Source organism: Macadamia integrifolia, chromosome 7 (assembly GCF_013358625.1).
Source record: "Macadamia integrifolia cultivar HAES 741 chromosome 7, SCU_Mint_v3, whole genome shotgun sequence".
In the NCBI taxonomy this organism is placed as follows: Eukaryota; Viridiplantae; Streptophyta; class Magnoliopsida; order Proteales; family Proteaceae; genus Macadamia; species Macadamia integrifolia.
This window is the reverse complement of record NC_056563.1, coordinates 3,352,443-3,365,901: the sequence shown is the minus strand read 5'-3', so window position 1 is coordinate 3,365,901 and position 13,459 is coordinate 3,352,443. Positions and strand designations below refer to the sequence as shown.

At 37.5% G+C, this 13,459-nt stretch overlaps 2 protein-coding genes across 7 annotated transcripts in view; one reads left to right on the top strand and one right to left on the bottom strand.

The window, feature by feature from the left end:
- LOC122083977 (probable galacturonosyltransferase 3) overlaps positions 1-3,578 on the top strand; it is a 30,169-nt gene extending 26,591 nt beyond the window's left edge. For all 3 annotated transcript variants that reach the window (XM_042651938.1, XM_042651937.1, XM_042651939.1), the window contains 6 exons: positions 79-138; positions 213-350; positions 556-681; positions 764-1,098; positions 1,185-2,127; positions 2,967-3,578. In XM_042651938.1, the coding sequence (XP_042507872.1) occupies positions 79-138; positions 213-350; positions 556-681; positions 764-1,098; positions 1,185-2,127; positions 2,967-3,242 (1,878 nt within the window). In that variant the 3' untranslated portion in view covers positions 3,243-3,578. The remainder of the gene's footprint in view (positions 1-78; positions 139-212; positions 351-555; positions 682-763; positions 1,099-1,184; positions 2,128-2,966) is intronic.
- A 542-nt stretch (positions 3,579-4,120) lies between these two features.
- LOC122083120 lies at positions 4,121-7,940 on the bottom strand. 4 transcript variants are annotated; one of them, XM_042650812.1, is made up of 8 exons: positions 7,876-7,940; positions 7,567-7,740; positions 7,374-7,460; positions 7,031-7,222; positions 5,446-5,610; positions 5,128-5,181; positions 4,745-4,888; positions 4,121-4,568 (listed from the first exon to the last, which is right to left on the bottom strand). In XM_042650812.1, exons 2-8 carry the CDS (start codon positions 7,726-7,728, stop codon positions 4,182-4,184), a joined length of 1,191 nt encoding a protein of 396 aa, XP_042506746.1. In that variant the 5' UTR covers positions 7,729-7,740; positions 7,876-7,940; the 3' UTR covers positions 4,121-4,181. The 4 variants fall into 4 exon arrangements, with proteins under 4 accessions (XP_042506746.1, XP_042506748.1, XP_042506747.1 ...); XM_042650814.1 differs by lacking the exon at positions 4,745-4,888; XM_042650813.1 differs by lacking the exon at positions 5,128-5,181.
- Between the last annotated feature and the right edge of the window lie 5,519 nt (positions 7,941-13,459).

The window sequence follows — 13,459 nt, the reverse complement described above, 5'->3', positions numbered from 1 at the left end:
TTATCACCTGAGTTCTTGTTTCATGATATCTCATTGGTTTTAACCTTATCTCATTGTGTGGATGAAATGGCCGAGCAGGAAGAAGATCACTCAAGATACAGTTCTGCTGATCAAGTTCACAATAACCCTGGGGAAGAGGTAATTGGTAAGCCTTTTTCCCCTTATCTCAGGGCTGATCGAGTTATGATGCTTTGTCATTTATTGCTGTGCAGGACATCGAAATAGTTGCAACATACAGTGATGCTTCTGGTGCTATTCAAACTAGTGCTGTCAAATCGAAGGATTTATCTGCTTCATGGGTCTGGGAGAACCCTGTCAAAAAAATTCACGATGAGCTGAAGATTAGCCAGGTACTCCAGTATTTGGGGTGGGAAAAGATAAAGCTGGAGTCCTATTAGTTCCCGAAGTCAGAAAGCCATATTTATTGAGATGCTGTAAAAGTTGAACCAGTTTTTTTAACTCATTAGCTCTATTTGGTTCTGAATAACAGGTTAGCATAAGTATTCAATAAAGTAAGACGTTGACTGATATTTCTCTTCCATTGCTTATTCTCAGGCAAGTGAAGATTTGTTTGAACATGAGATGAGTGGGTCGGAAGGCATCACGGAACGTCAATATGGGAGAGGAGACATACAGTATCAACCAGGGTCTCCAATCAACCCTGTGAAACTCCAACGCCTGGTAAAATCAATTCTTCTATTTAGATTCTTCAGATATGTCATCAATGGCGGGTTTGGGTTTGTGACATTTTCGAGTCTTCCAGAAACTGCGACTGGAAAGAAAAAAACTCCGAACTGCAGAACTAATTAACCAGAATAAAGAGACAGAAAAGCAGATGCAAGCAGCAGCTATTGAACGGTCAAAACAGCTCAATATCTCGGTCACAGAAAAGTACAGTATATGGAGAAAGGAATATGAAACTCCGCTCTCTAACTCCTTGTTGAAACTTATGCGGGATCAAAACATAATGGCCAAAGCATATGCAACCATTGCTCGGTCCAAGAATGATCTGAGTCTCTATGAACCCCTGATGGAACACATTAAGGAAAGCCAGCATGCTATTGGAGAAGCTAATTCTGATGCTGAGCTACACCCAGGGTAGTTTGCACAACTTTGTCCCAATTACCAGTTATAAGTTAAATTCAATGGTATTTTTTCATGATATTTCTTTTTCCTATATTCAGTGCACTTGATCGAGCTAAAGCAATGGGTCGTGTTTTATCTCTGGCAAAGAATCAATTACATGACTCTTCTGTAGTAGCAAGGAAGTTAAGAGTCATGCTGCAGTCCACTGAGCGTAATGTAAATGAGCTGAAGAGGAAAAGTGCATTCTTGATACAGCTTGCTGCAAAAACGGTTCCCAAGCCACTGCATTGTCTCCCATTACAGCTTACAACTGACTATTTCTTGCGGGATCGTGGAACTGAAGTTGTAAACAAAGACAAGCTTGAAGATCCCTCTCTTTACCATTATGCCATTTTCTCTGACAATGTTCTTGCCACATCCGTTGTAGTCAATTCTACAGTGTTACATGCAAAGGAACCAGAGAAGCATGTGTTTCATATAGTCACCGATAAACTGAACTTTGCTGCCATGAAGATGTGGTTCCTTGTCAATTCTCCTACAGATGCAACAGTCCAAGTCGAGAACATTGATGATTTCAAGTGGCTTAATTCTTCTTACTGTTCGGTTCTACGCCAGCTTGAATCTGCAAGAATCAAAGAGTTTTATTTCAAGGCTAATCACCCATCCTTCCTTTCTGCTGGTTCTGATAATCTCAAATATAGAAACCCCAAATATTTGTCGATGCTGAACCATCTAAGGTTCTACCTTCCTGAAGTTTACCCCAAGCTAGACAAGATTCTATTTCTGGATGATGATATTGTAGTTCAGAAAGATTTGACGCCTCTTTGGTCTATTGACCTGCTCGGAATGGTGAATGGAGCTGTGGAGACTTGTAAAGAGAGCTTCCATCGGTTTGATAAGTATCTCAACTTCTCTAACCCAAAGATCTCTCAGAATTTTGATCGAAATGCATGTGGGTGGGCATTTGGAATGAATATCTTTGACTTGAAGGAGTGGAAAAATCGAGATATCACTGGAATATATCACCATTGGCAAGACATGGTAACGCGGCTGTCATGCTTCTGTTTTGGTCCTTTACTTTCTTTTTCTACCTTCTTACATGGCAGAATTTTTTTCCAGAATTGCACATATATCGTTTTGCAAAAGTTGCATGTTATGTATTTGTCTTGTTTAGCAGTTCTGACTTTTTCAAGGAGATTAATTGTCCGTTTTGGGAACATTTCCAAGAGACAAAACTTGGAAATAGTCTCTCCTGCAAAGCAGGGGGGAAGACTGCATACATTTGCCCCTCCCAGACCCTGCAGTAGTGGGAACCTCGTGCATTTGGTTGACCTTTTTTGTTCTTGGATGTTCCGTGCAGTCAAAAGCTCCGTATGGGGAACACCAAGGACGTCCCAAACAACTTCCATAACACATTCCCAATTGGCACTTGAAACTTTTTTTTTCCTGTTTTTGGGACATGTAATGTTGTTCGTCTAAGGTGTTGTATGGAGTACTAGAAAATTTTATTTTCAGGAATTGGAAGCCTTAAGTGGTGCTGAACTCATTCCTTCTTCAACAAGAATAAGTACAAAACAAACTACCCCCTAACCCCAAGAAAGAAGTCTTTCCTGATTCAGAGAACTATGGACTAACTACTAGTGGATTGACGAGGCATTGTGGAAGGCAATTTTTGAGACTCATATCTATTTAAATTGACTGAAGGATGCATTTCATGGTATAAGCTAGTCTTCCCATTGATTGATCATTTCAAACAGAGGAGGCTGTTAATAGTGCTTCCACATTAATGATCTCTGAAATTTTCCCCCCCTTTTTTGTACTTCATTCAACTTCTTAATGCTTATCTTGCCTGCTGATGTAGCTAACCTTATTCTATGTAGAATGAAGATCGGACTCTGTGGAAGCTAGGGTCACTGCCACCAGGATTGATTACATTCTACAATTTGACTTATCCTTTGGATCGGAGATGGCACGTGTTGGGACTTGGGTATGATCCAGCACTTAACCAAACTGAGATAGAGAATGCTGCTGTCATCCACTACAATGGGAACTACAAGCCGTGGCTTGACTTGGCAGTCACCAAGTACAGGTCCTACTGGTCCAGATATGTCCAATTTGATAACCCTTACCTTCGACTTTGCAACATTAGTGAATAATCATTCTCTCTGTTTATAATTAGGGATGCCTGGGTAAGTTCAGGAATATCATATTCTTTTGATTCCTTTCTGTAAATTTGGCCAGTCATCCATGATGCCCCACATTCTTGTTATACTCTTTAAGGGATAAAGATGGAGAGCTTAGGAGCGATCCCTTCTGCTACTTTGTGGACTCTGGACCCCCAAGGGCCAAGAAAGAGGTCCTCCATCACAACACTGTATTAGATGGTTTGGGTTCTAGAATCTGATCCAAGTGATTGGTCATCTATTTTTCTTCCTTGGAACTCATAGATAGCTCTACATGACGATGGAGGTGAATAGGAATATTGTTTTTAATTTTTTTCTTTTTTTTTAAATCTCCCCCTGCCCCCAAAAAGAAAAAGGGTTGAAGCTATTATCCTTTAGAAAGAGACCGGCTGTGTGCTTAAAACATTCCCATTTCGCAACTTTGAGCTTATCTGGGTTCTGTTTCTGACCTTTGCCTTATCCATTAGAGTAAGTTGACTAAGTTCTTTGTATCAAAAGGGGTTGACTCCCCCTCGAAAGGGCATACATTTTCGTGTTTTAGACCATGATCTAGATGGCGGCTCCGAAAAGAAATTCTGAAAGAATAATAGATCACCAAGATTCGAGAACTCCATCCCTTTGTAATGCTCTCCTCTCCCTCCTTCACCTTAGCAAGTGAGTATCAAAAGGCCAAATCAAGAGTGGAGGCTAACCCTAGTATATTCACGAATTATCTGTGTATCCACATTAGTGCCCTCTTATAGTTAAATCTGTGAATGCGAACGCAAACTCCAATCCCTCTTCAAATGGAGGCCAGGTTTGAACTCCTCACTTTTCATTTTGAAAACCTAATATACTAAAGCATCTTGGAGTAGTGATCATAAGTACATGGTATTATTACTCAAAAAAAGTTTTTTTTTTTTTGGTTTATTGTTAATTAGGGTATGATGGAGTTACACAATTACCACCAGGACCCCCAAAATACATATAGGTCTGATGGTCTATGGATCGATCAACAATTGATCTATAACAATGAGGCACATCATAATGAGTAAGTGTTTCAGCTGGATCCACATTTCTCTGGATCCGATTGTAATCGAAAACACGAATCTTGGAGATAAAACATGCTCTTCCAGCTCCTTCTTCAGGGAAATGGCCGCTACCCATTTCAGGATATGAGTTTGTACCATAAGTTTCACCTCCCCACATTACAACTTCAGCTTTGTCTTCTAAGTAATTGAAAAGTTCCTTGGGCCAGTAACCAATCAACTTAGACTGATCTTCTCCCCATAATAGCAACCAATTACCTGTTTTCATGTCCTATGTATATATGGAAAAAATATTAGTGTTAGACTTTGGGTTAATTAAGTTTCCATATATATATATATATATATATATAAAGTCTAGTTAATTTTTTGCCATCTTGAATAGTTTTGAAATCATAGATATAAGAATTTAAATAATAATAAAAAAATTGTGTAAAAATTTCAACTTACTTTGACTATAGAGAGATATATCGCATACTGGGTTCCGTTATAAGTAGATATCGGATGGATCGCAAAACCGGGAGCCACATTTGGGCTCACTTGTACATAACCTTTGCACAGAAGGTTATAGCAGCCATGCTTATAACCATCTGCCTGATCTTGTTCACACACACACACACAAAGAGTGAATGGATGGTAAATTTTTTTTGGGTGAATAAAAAATTATATTAAAGGAACAGAAAGATACCAACTTTAGATAAGGCAAAGGAAAAGAATATACAAGGACCATAAGGTTAAACCATGAATTAAGTTTTCTATTCCTTAGAACGGATGGAAAGTTATGTGCCCTTAAGATATGAATTCAAAATAAATGATAAGCTCACGAAGATTACTGTCCAATATACAAATAGTCGTGGTTCATCATCACCATTGAGATTTGGGTACACCTAAAAAAATTGCAAACATGTTCAATGCATCATATGGTTATGCTCATTTATAAAATGAATGAGAAAAAAAAAATCCCCTATATCTTACTTGGCCAAAAAAAAAAATGAGGTTTAAAATGAGAAACCCTAACTAATCACATGGTTCTATATATGCTCATTAATAAAATGAGAAACCCTTGTCCATTCAGTGGGAAGAGTAGTTGTACTCATCCAATGGTTTAAAAAAAAAAAAAAAAAGAATGAAATTGAAGATTAATTACGTACCATCCATCCAGCTTCTATAGTGTTAAGTTCATTATCTGGTCCTGCAGTAACCCAAATTTGAGAAATGCTGAGTTGGGAGTGATTTTGAACTTTTGGTTTCCACACATTTAGGCCTGCCGCAGTTCCATAGATGGATTGGACTTCTTTCAACTCCATCGTTGCATACTTAAAAAATCAAGGTTAATGTATAATTAGTTCGAATCTACTTTAAGAATAAATAATGGATCTTCAAATTGGAAAAATTTCCTAGATCTATTAGATGAAAAAATAAATTACAAAACAAGTAGGATTGAATTTGTTTCAAGTAGGATTGAATTTGTTTTACACGTACTTTTCTTGTAAATCTACTTGATATGTAACTATTGTTTTAATCAAGTAGATCTAAGAAATTGTCCCTTTCAAATAAATATGTATATATTTATATATCAGAAAAAAAAAATGGCTCATAAGCGTATCTTAATTGAATTTTAGCTGTTAACTGAACTTCGTTTATGAGGAAAAAACATCCAAAATACCAATCTCATTGCAAATATAGTCTTTTATTAAAGGATAAAATTAGTTTCAAATTTTTAATAATAGAAAAAACTAAATTCTAATTTTTAAAGGTGCGGAACTTTTCAAAATAAGTTGCTTTACTATAATGTTGTCATTGCAGCTCAAATACCTACCAAGTGGTAGGTCGGATGGAGCCAAAATTTTGTGGATAGGTAGTCCACTACATCACTCATCACATGTAAAATATTGTTTCAAAGAAAGTTTTTCAAGTGGCAAAATAGAGCTTTGAAAATTCAAGACTATTGGGTTGTCCTAATTGTCTATTCTACATTCTTTTCCAAATTTTATTTAGTACAAAATTCATAATGATTAGAAAAATAGTAAAAAAAAGCACAATAGTGATCATAATGGATGTGTATGGATGTATTCGAATACATCAGGGTAATTAATTTAGTTAGGTTATGAGATTTGACATGTTGCGATTCCAGAACACATATCCTCTATCCAACAGTCCGAATCATATGTCAACGGGACTCAAAGTGGTGGAACGTTTAGGAAGCCTTTCAAGATAGAGTTGTGTAAAGGCTAGTGAACAAATAGCCATCCCAAGCACAACAAAAAGGATTCTCTTAGAGGAGAGACCAAGTGGGTTGTACTCCCTAATTTTGGCTCAACTAGTAGTTCCAACCATATCTTAATCATAGAGTTTATTTATTTATTTATTGTTAGTTTAAAAACAGGTTCTAAATAACCCTAATAGGGTAGTCGAGTTGGCAAGGGATCTTCGCCTCAAGAAGCATGGGGTTCTGAGTTTGATTTCTCTTACCTCCTTAGGGCCATTCACATAGGGTGTTTAAGGGATCTTCGCCTCAAGAAACATGGGGTTCTGAGTTCAATTCCTCTTACCTCCTTAGGGCCATTCACATAGGGTGTTTAATGCTCTTCACTGCTTTCAATGAAAGTTGAATACCCATTTTTAGTAAAAAAAAGGGGGGGGGGGGGAGGAGATTCTTAATTTTTTGAAGCCAATCCCATTCTAAATATAAATATCAAATTGAGAAAAAAAAAAATACAGATTTAAAAGGCTTACATGATGTAGAAAGCGGTCACCGTCGTTCTTCCCAAATTTTGGGATAGAGCCCTTCATTAGTATATCTGTTATTCGAGCCCTATGTATAGGAACCGTTCCAAGTGGACAACCTCCATTCTTTTGCTCTATATTTTGAACTTTAACTGCAGAAACCTCATTCTTGGTCCCTCCCAGATAAGTGCTAGGTCTCATCTAGTTAAGCATATATATATATATATATATATATTTTTTTTTTTTGGGTGGGGGGGAGAGAATTAGAACTCTTAATTGCATGGTTAAAATGAAATAAATTGTAGATTTTAGGATACCTAATTCCAATAAAAAAAACGTTACAAAATCATACCTGTATTGTATGATTTTTCAGCCGAGGGTGATCAAATGCAGGTTGTTTGTAGATATCAACACACTCGAAAATATCTCCATTTGTAGTCTAAAAAATCATAAACAACTACCAAATTAAAAGAATATATATATATATATATATATTTGTAAGAAAGCAATGCAAGTATCTGCCAATAATAGCTATTTAGTTTCACCTCAATGCTCTTAATTGCTGGCCTGTTAAGAAACTTTGTGTAGGTTTCCATTTGAAAATACTCCTCCATTGCTATGCTTCTTCCTCCTGCTAAGCCATTGCCATGAAAATGAAGGATCACCATCCAAAGAACTAAATCGCTCAAACCAATACTGGAAGCCATGCTTCTTTCCACCTTAAATTGGGATTAAGAAAAAAAAAATACAAATTAGAAGAAAATAAGAAGACACAAGAGAGAGAGAGAGAGAGAGAGAGAGAGAGAGAGAGAGAGAGAGAGAGAGAGAGAGAGAGAGAGAGAGAGAGAGCTTACTTTGAGCTAATCTTCTTAATGTCACTGGTGTATACCTTAGTGATCCATATATATGTCATATTGATGTCTTTGGTCAGTTGGAGCAAGTCAATGAACTTATTTATCATCTGTAACGTAATTTATTAATAGTTACTAAAGATAGATATTAAGGAAAGAATCAGTGGCCAACAATTAATGAACTTATTTATTATCCCTGATGTAATTCATTTATAATTACTGAAGATAGATATTAATGAGAGAAGCTCCATTAATTATTACCAAAATAAAGAAGGAAAGTGTTAAAAGATTGCCAACTAAGAGGGAAATTTTTTCTATTGGTGTGCACACGTAGGAAGGAATATGATGGTCAACATTTTTATTTCTACCTTTTTTTGTTTACTATAAGTCAACAAAGAATATATATTAAACTAAAAACTAATATAGGATGTACAGGTTGAAATCATTTTACTTCTATCACTTCTATCGCTTAAAAGGCTAGTGTAGATCCAATGATGAGTTGAGAACCACCTAAGACGCAGAGGGTCATGTATTTATGTTCGAGATTTTCTCTCAAACCTAGGCATTGCACTTTTTCTTCCATGCTAACATAGGATGGTTCAAAAATTAAACAAAATTTGTTTTCAAAATGGTTAAGGACTTAGATATGCTTAGAATTGACCAAGTCCATCCAACAAACCATAAATCGATCCTAAATTGAGTAAAAAACCCGATTGGACTAGATACCCTAAGTTAACTCGAGGTAGAGTTGTGCTGACTCAGGCCAACGCTAGATGCACTCTGGCCGATGCTATTTGTATCTAGGCCGACGTCAGCCAAATGTCAACTATGTCGGCCAGCTTATAAATTGTGTCGGGTTCTGTAATTTATCTTGTTCAAATTTCATACTTGCTATCCAAGACACATATCTAGACACACACAAAGACCCTAGATACCTAGAGGACTCTAGAAACACATGTGACAAATGTGTTAATTGCCTATAGCCTTTGGGAGTATACACTTCCATTGTATAGACCCAATAACTTCTCCAAGGAGAAAAGGGATCAAACCTCATTTGGAAGCATTCCTACACCTGCCTTGGTGGCCAATGAGCATTTTCGCTATAAATATATGATCCCTCTCACTTTTTGGGGATTCCAAGTATTCCCACACAATCCTACAAACAAGTATTTTACAACTTTAGTCCAAATCACCGAGATTTGCTCATTAGAATTGTAAGGAATTGTTATCAAACTTCGCATCAATTTGAGTTTTTACTAACCACTCCTGAGCACACGCCCTTTGAACCACAAAACACCATTCACGAAAGTTGTAAGGGGGTAAGTCCTCTTGATTTTTAATCTTTCATATTTACATTCCAAGTTTTTTGCTTCTTGTTATCGTACTTTTACTGAGCACAACTCACTGTTGTCCCTTATAGGGCAGAAGTGAAGTGCAACCAGTTATATGTCTTTTTGTTGGAATTTTTAATGAGGCTCCTTCTTAAAAATTATAGCTTATAACATGATGTAGTTTCTTTATAAGTTTTATATTTTTATGATTTTATTTACTATTGTTCTTAAATTTATTTCCTCACTGGCTAGTGTAAAATCTGAGATTTTCATTCAGTGGAATCTTGCAAGCAGGCCTGCTAAATGCATTTTCCCGTGTTTTTTTTTTATAAAAACTTTTTTCTTATTATCATGATTTCCCTGCAGCTAGGAGGCCTCTGCTAAATGCATTTTCCCAACAGTTTCTGGCAGCTATTCTCTCTTTCCCAACATACTTGTGCATTGCATCTTTTCCTTCAATTATATGTTCAATATTTTACTTGTTTAGCCTATGCGTCCACATTGATTATATACAATAACCCTCAACCCCATGCTCAATTTCACTTACACAATGCTCCGTGAGATGTATGCTAGAGCTAGCTTTGTTTCCATTTTCCACTCTTCAGCATATTTGCTTTACATTTCGTATACTGACTATACAAAGCAGCTGGATACAGTTATGTGGATTTGGACCTTTCTCGTAAACTTCTAGTCATGTTTACTTTTCAATGCATATGTGATTTTGAAGCTTGTGTATTCAAAATCTAGATGGACCATTCAATAATATATGTATAGACCTAGGGTTGAAGTTCGGTTTTACCAGTGGACCAAGGTGCCTAACCCTTCCTCAGACCGTAACCTGACATAAACCCTAACCCATGGTTAGAGAGTTTGGATGGAGTCAATTTCAATTTCGATTAGTAGCGGCTCCTAAACCCTAATCTAGGAGGCGCCTCCTATTCAATAGAGACCATTGGACCCGTGCACCATTCCTTCTTCAACTAGAAGAAAAGAGGGGATGAGTTCTAGGAAACCCCGTTCAATCCTCACAGTGGCGACTACACTGGGGACTAGTCAAACTTCATACTAAACCTATTTAGGTCATACATGAGTGCTTTGTATGCAAAAAACATGTTTGCTAAGATTTTGTTATAACTAACAAGCATTATGCATTACACTTAAATACACTTGCACTGCATGGATACATGGCCACCCACATGACAAGTAGCTATGGGTCTAGGATGAAGGTTCGCGGGGCCCCCATGGTTGACTCATAGTAGTCCAATACCTTCAGGTATATTAAAGGGACGCATCAACGTACCATTTGAACACCTACGGTGAAGGCGGGGTGTGAGGTATATCTGATGCTCCTTGCTATAGTAGGGGAACCTCATAGCTTATTGAAGATCAATTGCATGCATCCTTATAGATTGATACACTTAGTGCTTAAAAGTTTACTAATTTTGGGTGAATAACTTTTCCGCCCAAAAGTCTTGGAACAATTTTATATGGTGTGAACATTTTCTTGTGCATCATTTCCTTAGCTAAAGGCATGGTGTCGAGGGCTTAGGCTAGTCCAAACGAGATTTAATGAGGGTATACCATTTTCTATAGACACCATTCCACATTCTACGGATCAACCCACCTGGATTAGAGAGGGGTCTAGATAGGTCAGTAGTCAGATTTCAAATCCTTTGGCCGAGTCATCACCAACTTCTCCCATAAGTACCAACAAGGGAGCTTCCGAAACAAGTCAGCTACGATGTAAGATGTCCGACCTGAGGAAGATTGTCAAAGATTAGCCACAACTTTTAAGAATCCACAATCCCATGTAGTTCCTGAACAATCCTTGTCTTGAACAACATGAGTCAATGAAATAAATGGTGGGGCATGTAGTCAAGACACATTGTGTCAACATTGAATCACCAACCAATCCTAGGGAAGAAATGGCCAAAGAGAGACCACTCTGTGAAAAAGTGGAATGATTTAAGAAAGCCATTAAAGGAGTCAAGGCCATTGAGGAACAAATTGATGACACAGAAGAATCAACTTTCTTTCCAAATGTTAGTCTACCCTGGGATTTAAGTGGAAATATGAGAAGTTCATCGGTATGGGAAACCCTAAGGCTCATTTGAAGGCCTTCATTTGCCAACTCAAAGTACAACAAATTTTTGATATATAACTCAGTCAAGCCTTTCAATTCTCCTTACCCGGGCCAGCCTTATGGTGTCTTATGTCTCTTGATAGTTCTTATACCAGCACATGGGACAACATCAAAAGGGCCTTAAAAGATCAATACTCTTGCAATACTGAAATGGAAACTGGCCAAAAGATATATAGAAACCACAAGGAAAATGCCTAACGAAGGATTCATCGCTTTCCTAGCAAGGTTTAGGGCTAAGGTTGCCTTAATGTGGGATAGACCAACAGAGAAAGAACAAGTCCAAATGGCAACTAAGAAAATTTATAGAGATTGCAAGAACTACATGTTTGTACAATTATTACCTACTTTTGCCACATTGGCCAAAGTTGGATCTCTAGTAGAAGATGACATATCGAATGAAATCTACATATTTTCACTAAATATGGATACCAATCCAACAACGACAAGAAGCCATTTCAGCCTAAGACTGGCAACAAGGTGGAAGAAGTCAACGCGGCTACTCCTAACTGATCTAGATCTGCACCCTTCATCTTGGAGGGAACTACTTCAAACAAGCTCAAAGGACAATACTGACCTGGGTATGCCATTTTTGACAGTCTACCAGAGATTTCAGGTTGAGGGCTCACTCACCCCACTCCCACTATGGCCATTACCGGGTCCACTTCCTAAATGGTACAAAGAAGAACTATTATGTGATTACCATGAACAAAAGGGTCATGCAATTGACAATTGCTATATGCTTCGACACACAATCCAAGATCTATTGGATAAGGTAGAATTCAGGGTTTATTATAACCATAAACAAATGTGGTAACGTCCACTTCCAATGCATGATGGAAGTAGAAACTTAATAAATTGTTTTGACTCCTATCAAAGGAAAAAAGCAATCTACTTCCAGTAGAATGGACCAAGGAAATGGCCTTGGTCATGACTGCTATTGCATTAGCAGAACTCCTATATGAAGATGTAGGAATAATGAACATTGGAAGCGACACTGAGGAGGGCGAACAAGTCCTCGCCATGGATTTAATTCTTGGTATCGGTATCGCTATTGATCTCTGTCGATACCGATCGGAGATGATCTGTGGGTATCGATCACTTTTGCCCCTTTCTTTTCAAAAAAAAAAAGTTTTTTTTTAATTGTTTTACCCTTGAAATGATACGGGTAATCGATCCAAATCAGTCAAGGATCAGGGATTGATCTCAGCCAATATCCATATGATACGACCGATACGATATCGATACTTGAAACCATGGACCTTGTTGATAATAAGAACACCCTCGAGCTGGATGAGGAAGATAATACCGAAGATTTCGAGGATAGTCTCTTCGACATGGCCTAGTTAAAAAATGAGATAGACGAGTGTAGACACCATATTTTGTCACCCCTGGAAGGCCTATGCAATGATGAGATGGGATTCCCTTGAGACGTGGATGGTTAATGTATTTACAATTGGGATTTTCTCTCACACCTAGGCAATATATTTTTGCTTCCACTCTGGCATAGGATGGTTGATAAATTGAACAAAATATTTAAAAGGAAAAATTACACCCCTCCCCTTTAGTTGCCAAAATTACACGTGGATCCAATGGTTTGAAGGAATTACACCCCCTCCCCTGGTTTTGATGGTGTTAGATAGATTGAGAGTGAACTGTATCCGCCTAGAGGAAGGCTCGGATTATACAAGCTAGGCATATAAAAGGATAGTAAAAAATCCATATTTGAATTGTATCCAAATCCGTTTGGGGGTATGATATCTCGTTTACAAATCATTTTCTTGTTTTGTTTCATTATTCTTTCCCTTGGAAACATCTTCTCCTATAAAGCTAGATTCTCTCTTAAGTATGCATAATCTGTCTGTACTACAAAGCAACAACCATAATCTTATCCCAACTATATGGGGTCGGCTAAATAGATCCACTAGAAGAAAACATAACAATAGAAGAAAAGGCAAGTAGAAAGTAAAAAGGAATTAGTAAAATAATTGGATAAAGGTAAAACACAAAAGTCATAATAGCATCTCAGGAACATCCCCTAAAACGGGTTGGCTACATGAGTCCTTATCTTCCAAACAACTTTATCCGTTGTCATACTTGGGTTGAGTCCTAGCTT

What these genes read in the sequence shown, in the direction of transcription:
- LOC122083120 (XM_042650812.1), bottom strand. Translation starts at nt 7,728, where the DNA reads ATGGCTTCCAGTATTGGTTTGAGCGATTTAGTTCTTTGGATGGTGATC. An exon ending in CAGCAATTAAGAGCATTGAG is followed by an intron (nt 7,461 to 7,566) that starts GTGAAACTAAAT and finishes ATGATTTTTTAG; the next exon opens with ACTACAAATGGAGATATTTT. An exon ending in GTGACCGCTTTCTACATCAT is followed by an intron (nt 5,611 to 7,030) that starts GTAAGCCTTTTA and finishes TGATTTTTTAAG; the next exon opens with TATGCAACGATGGAGTTGAA.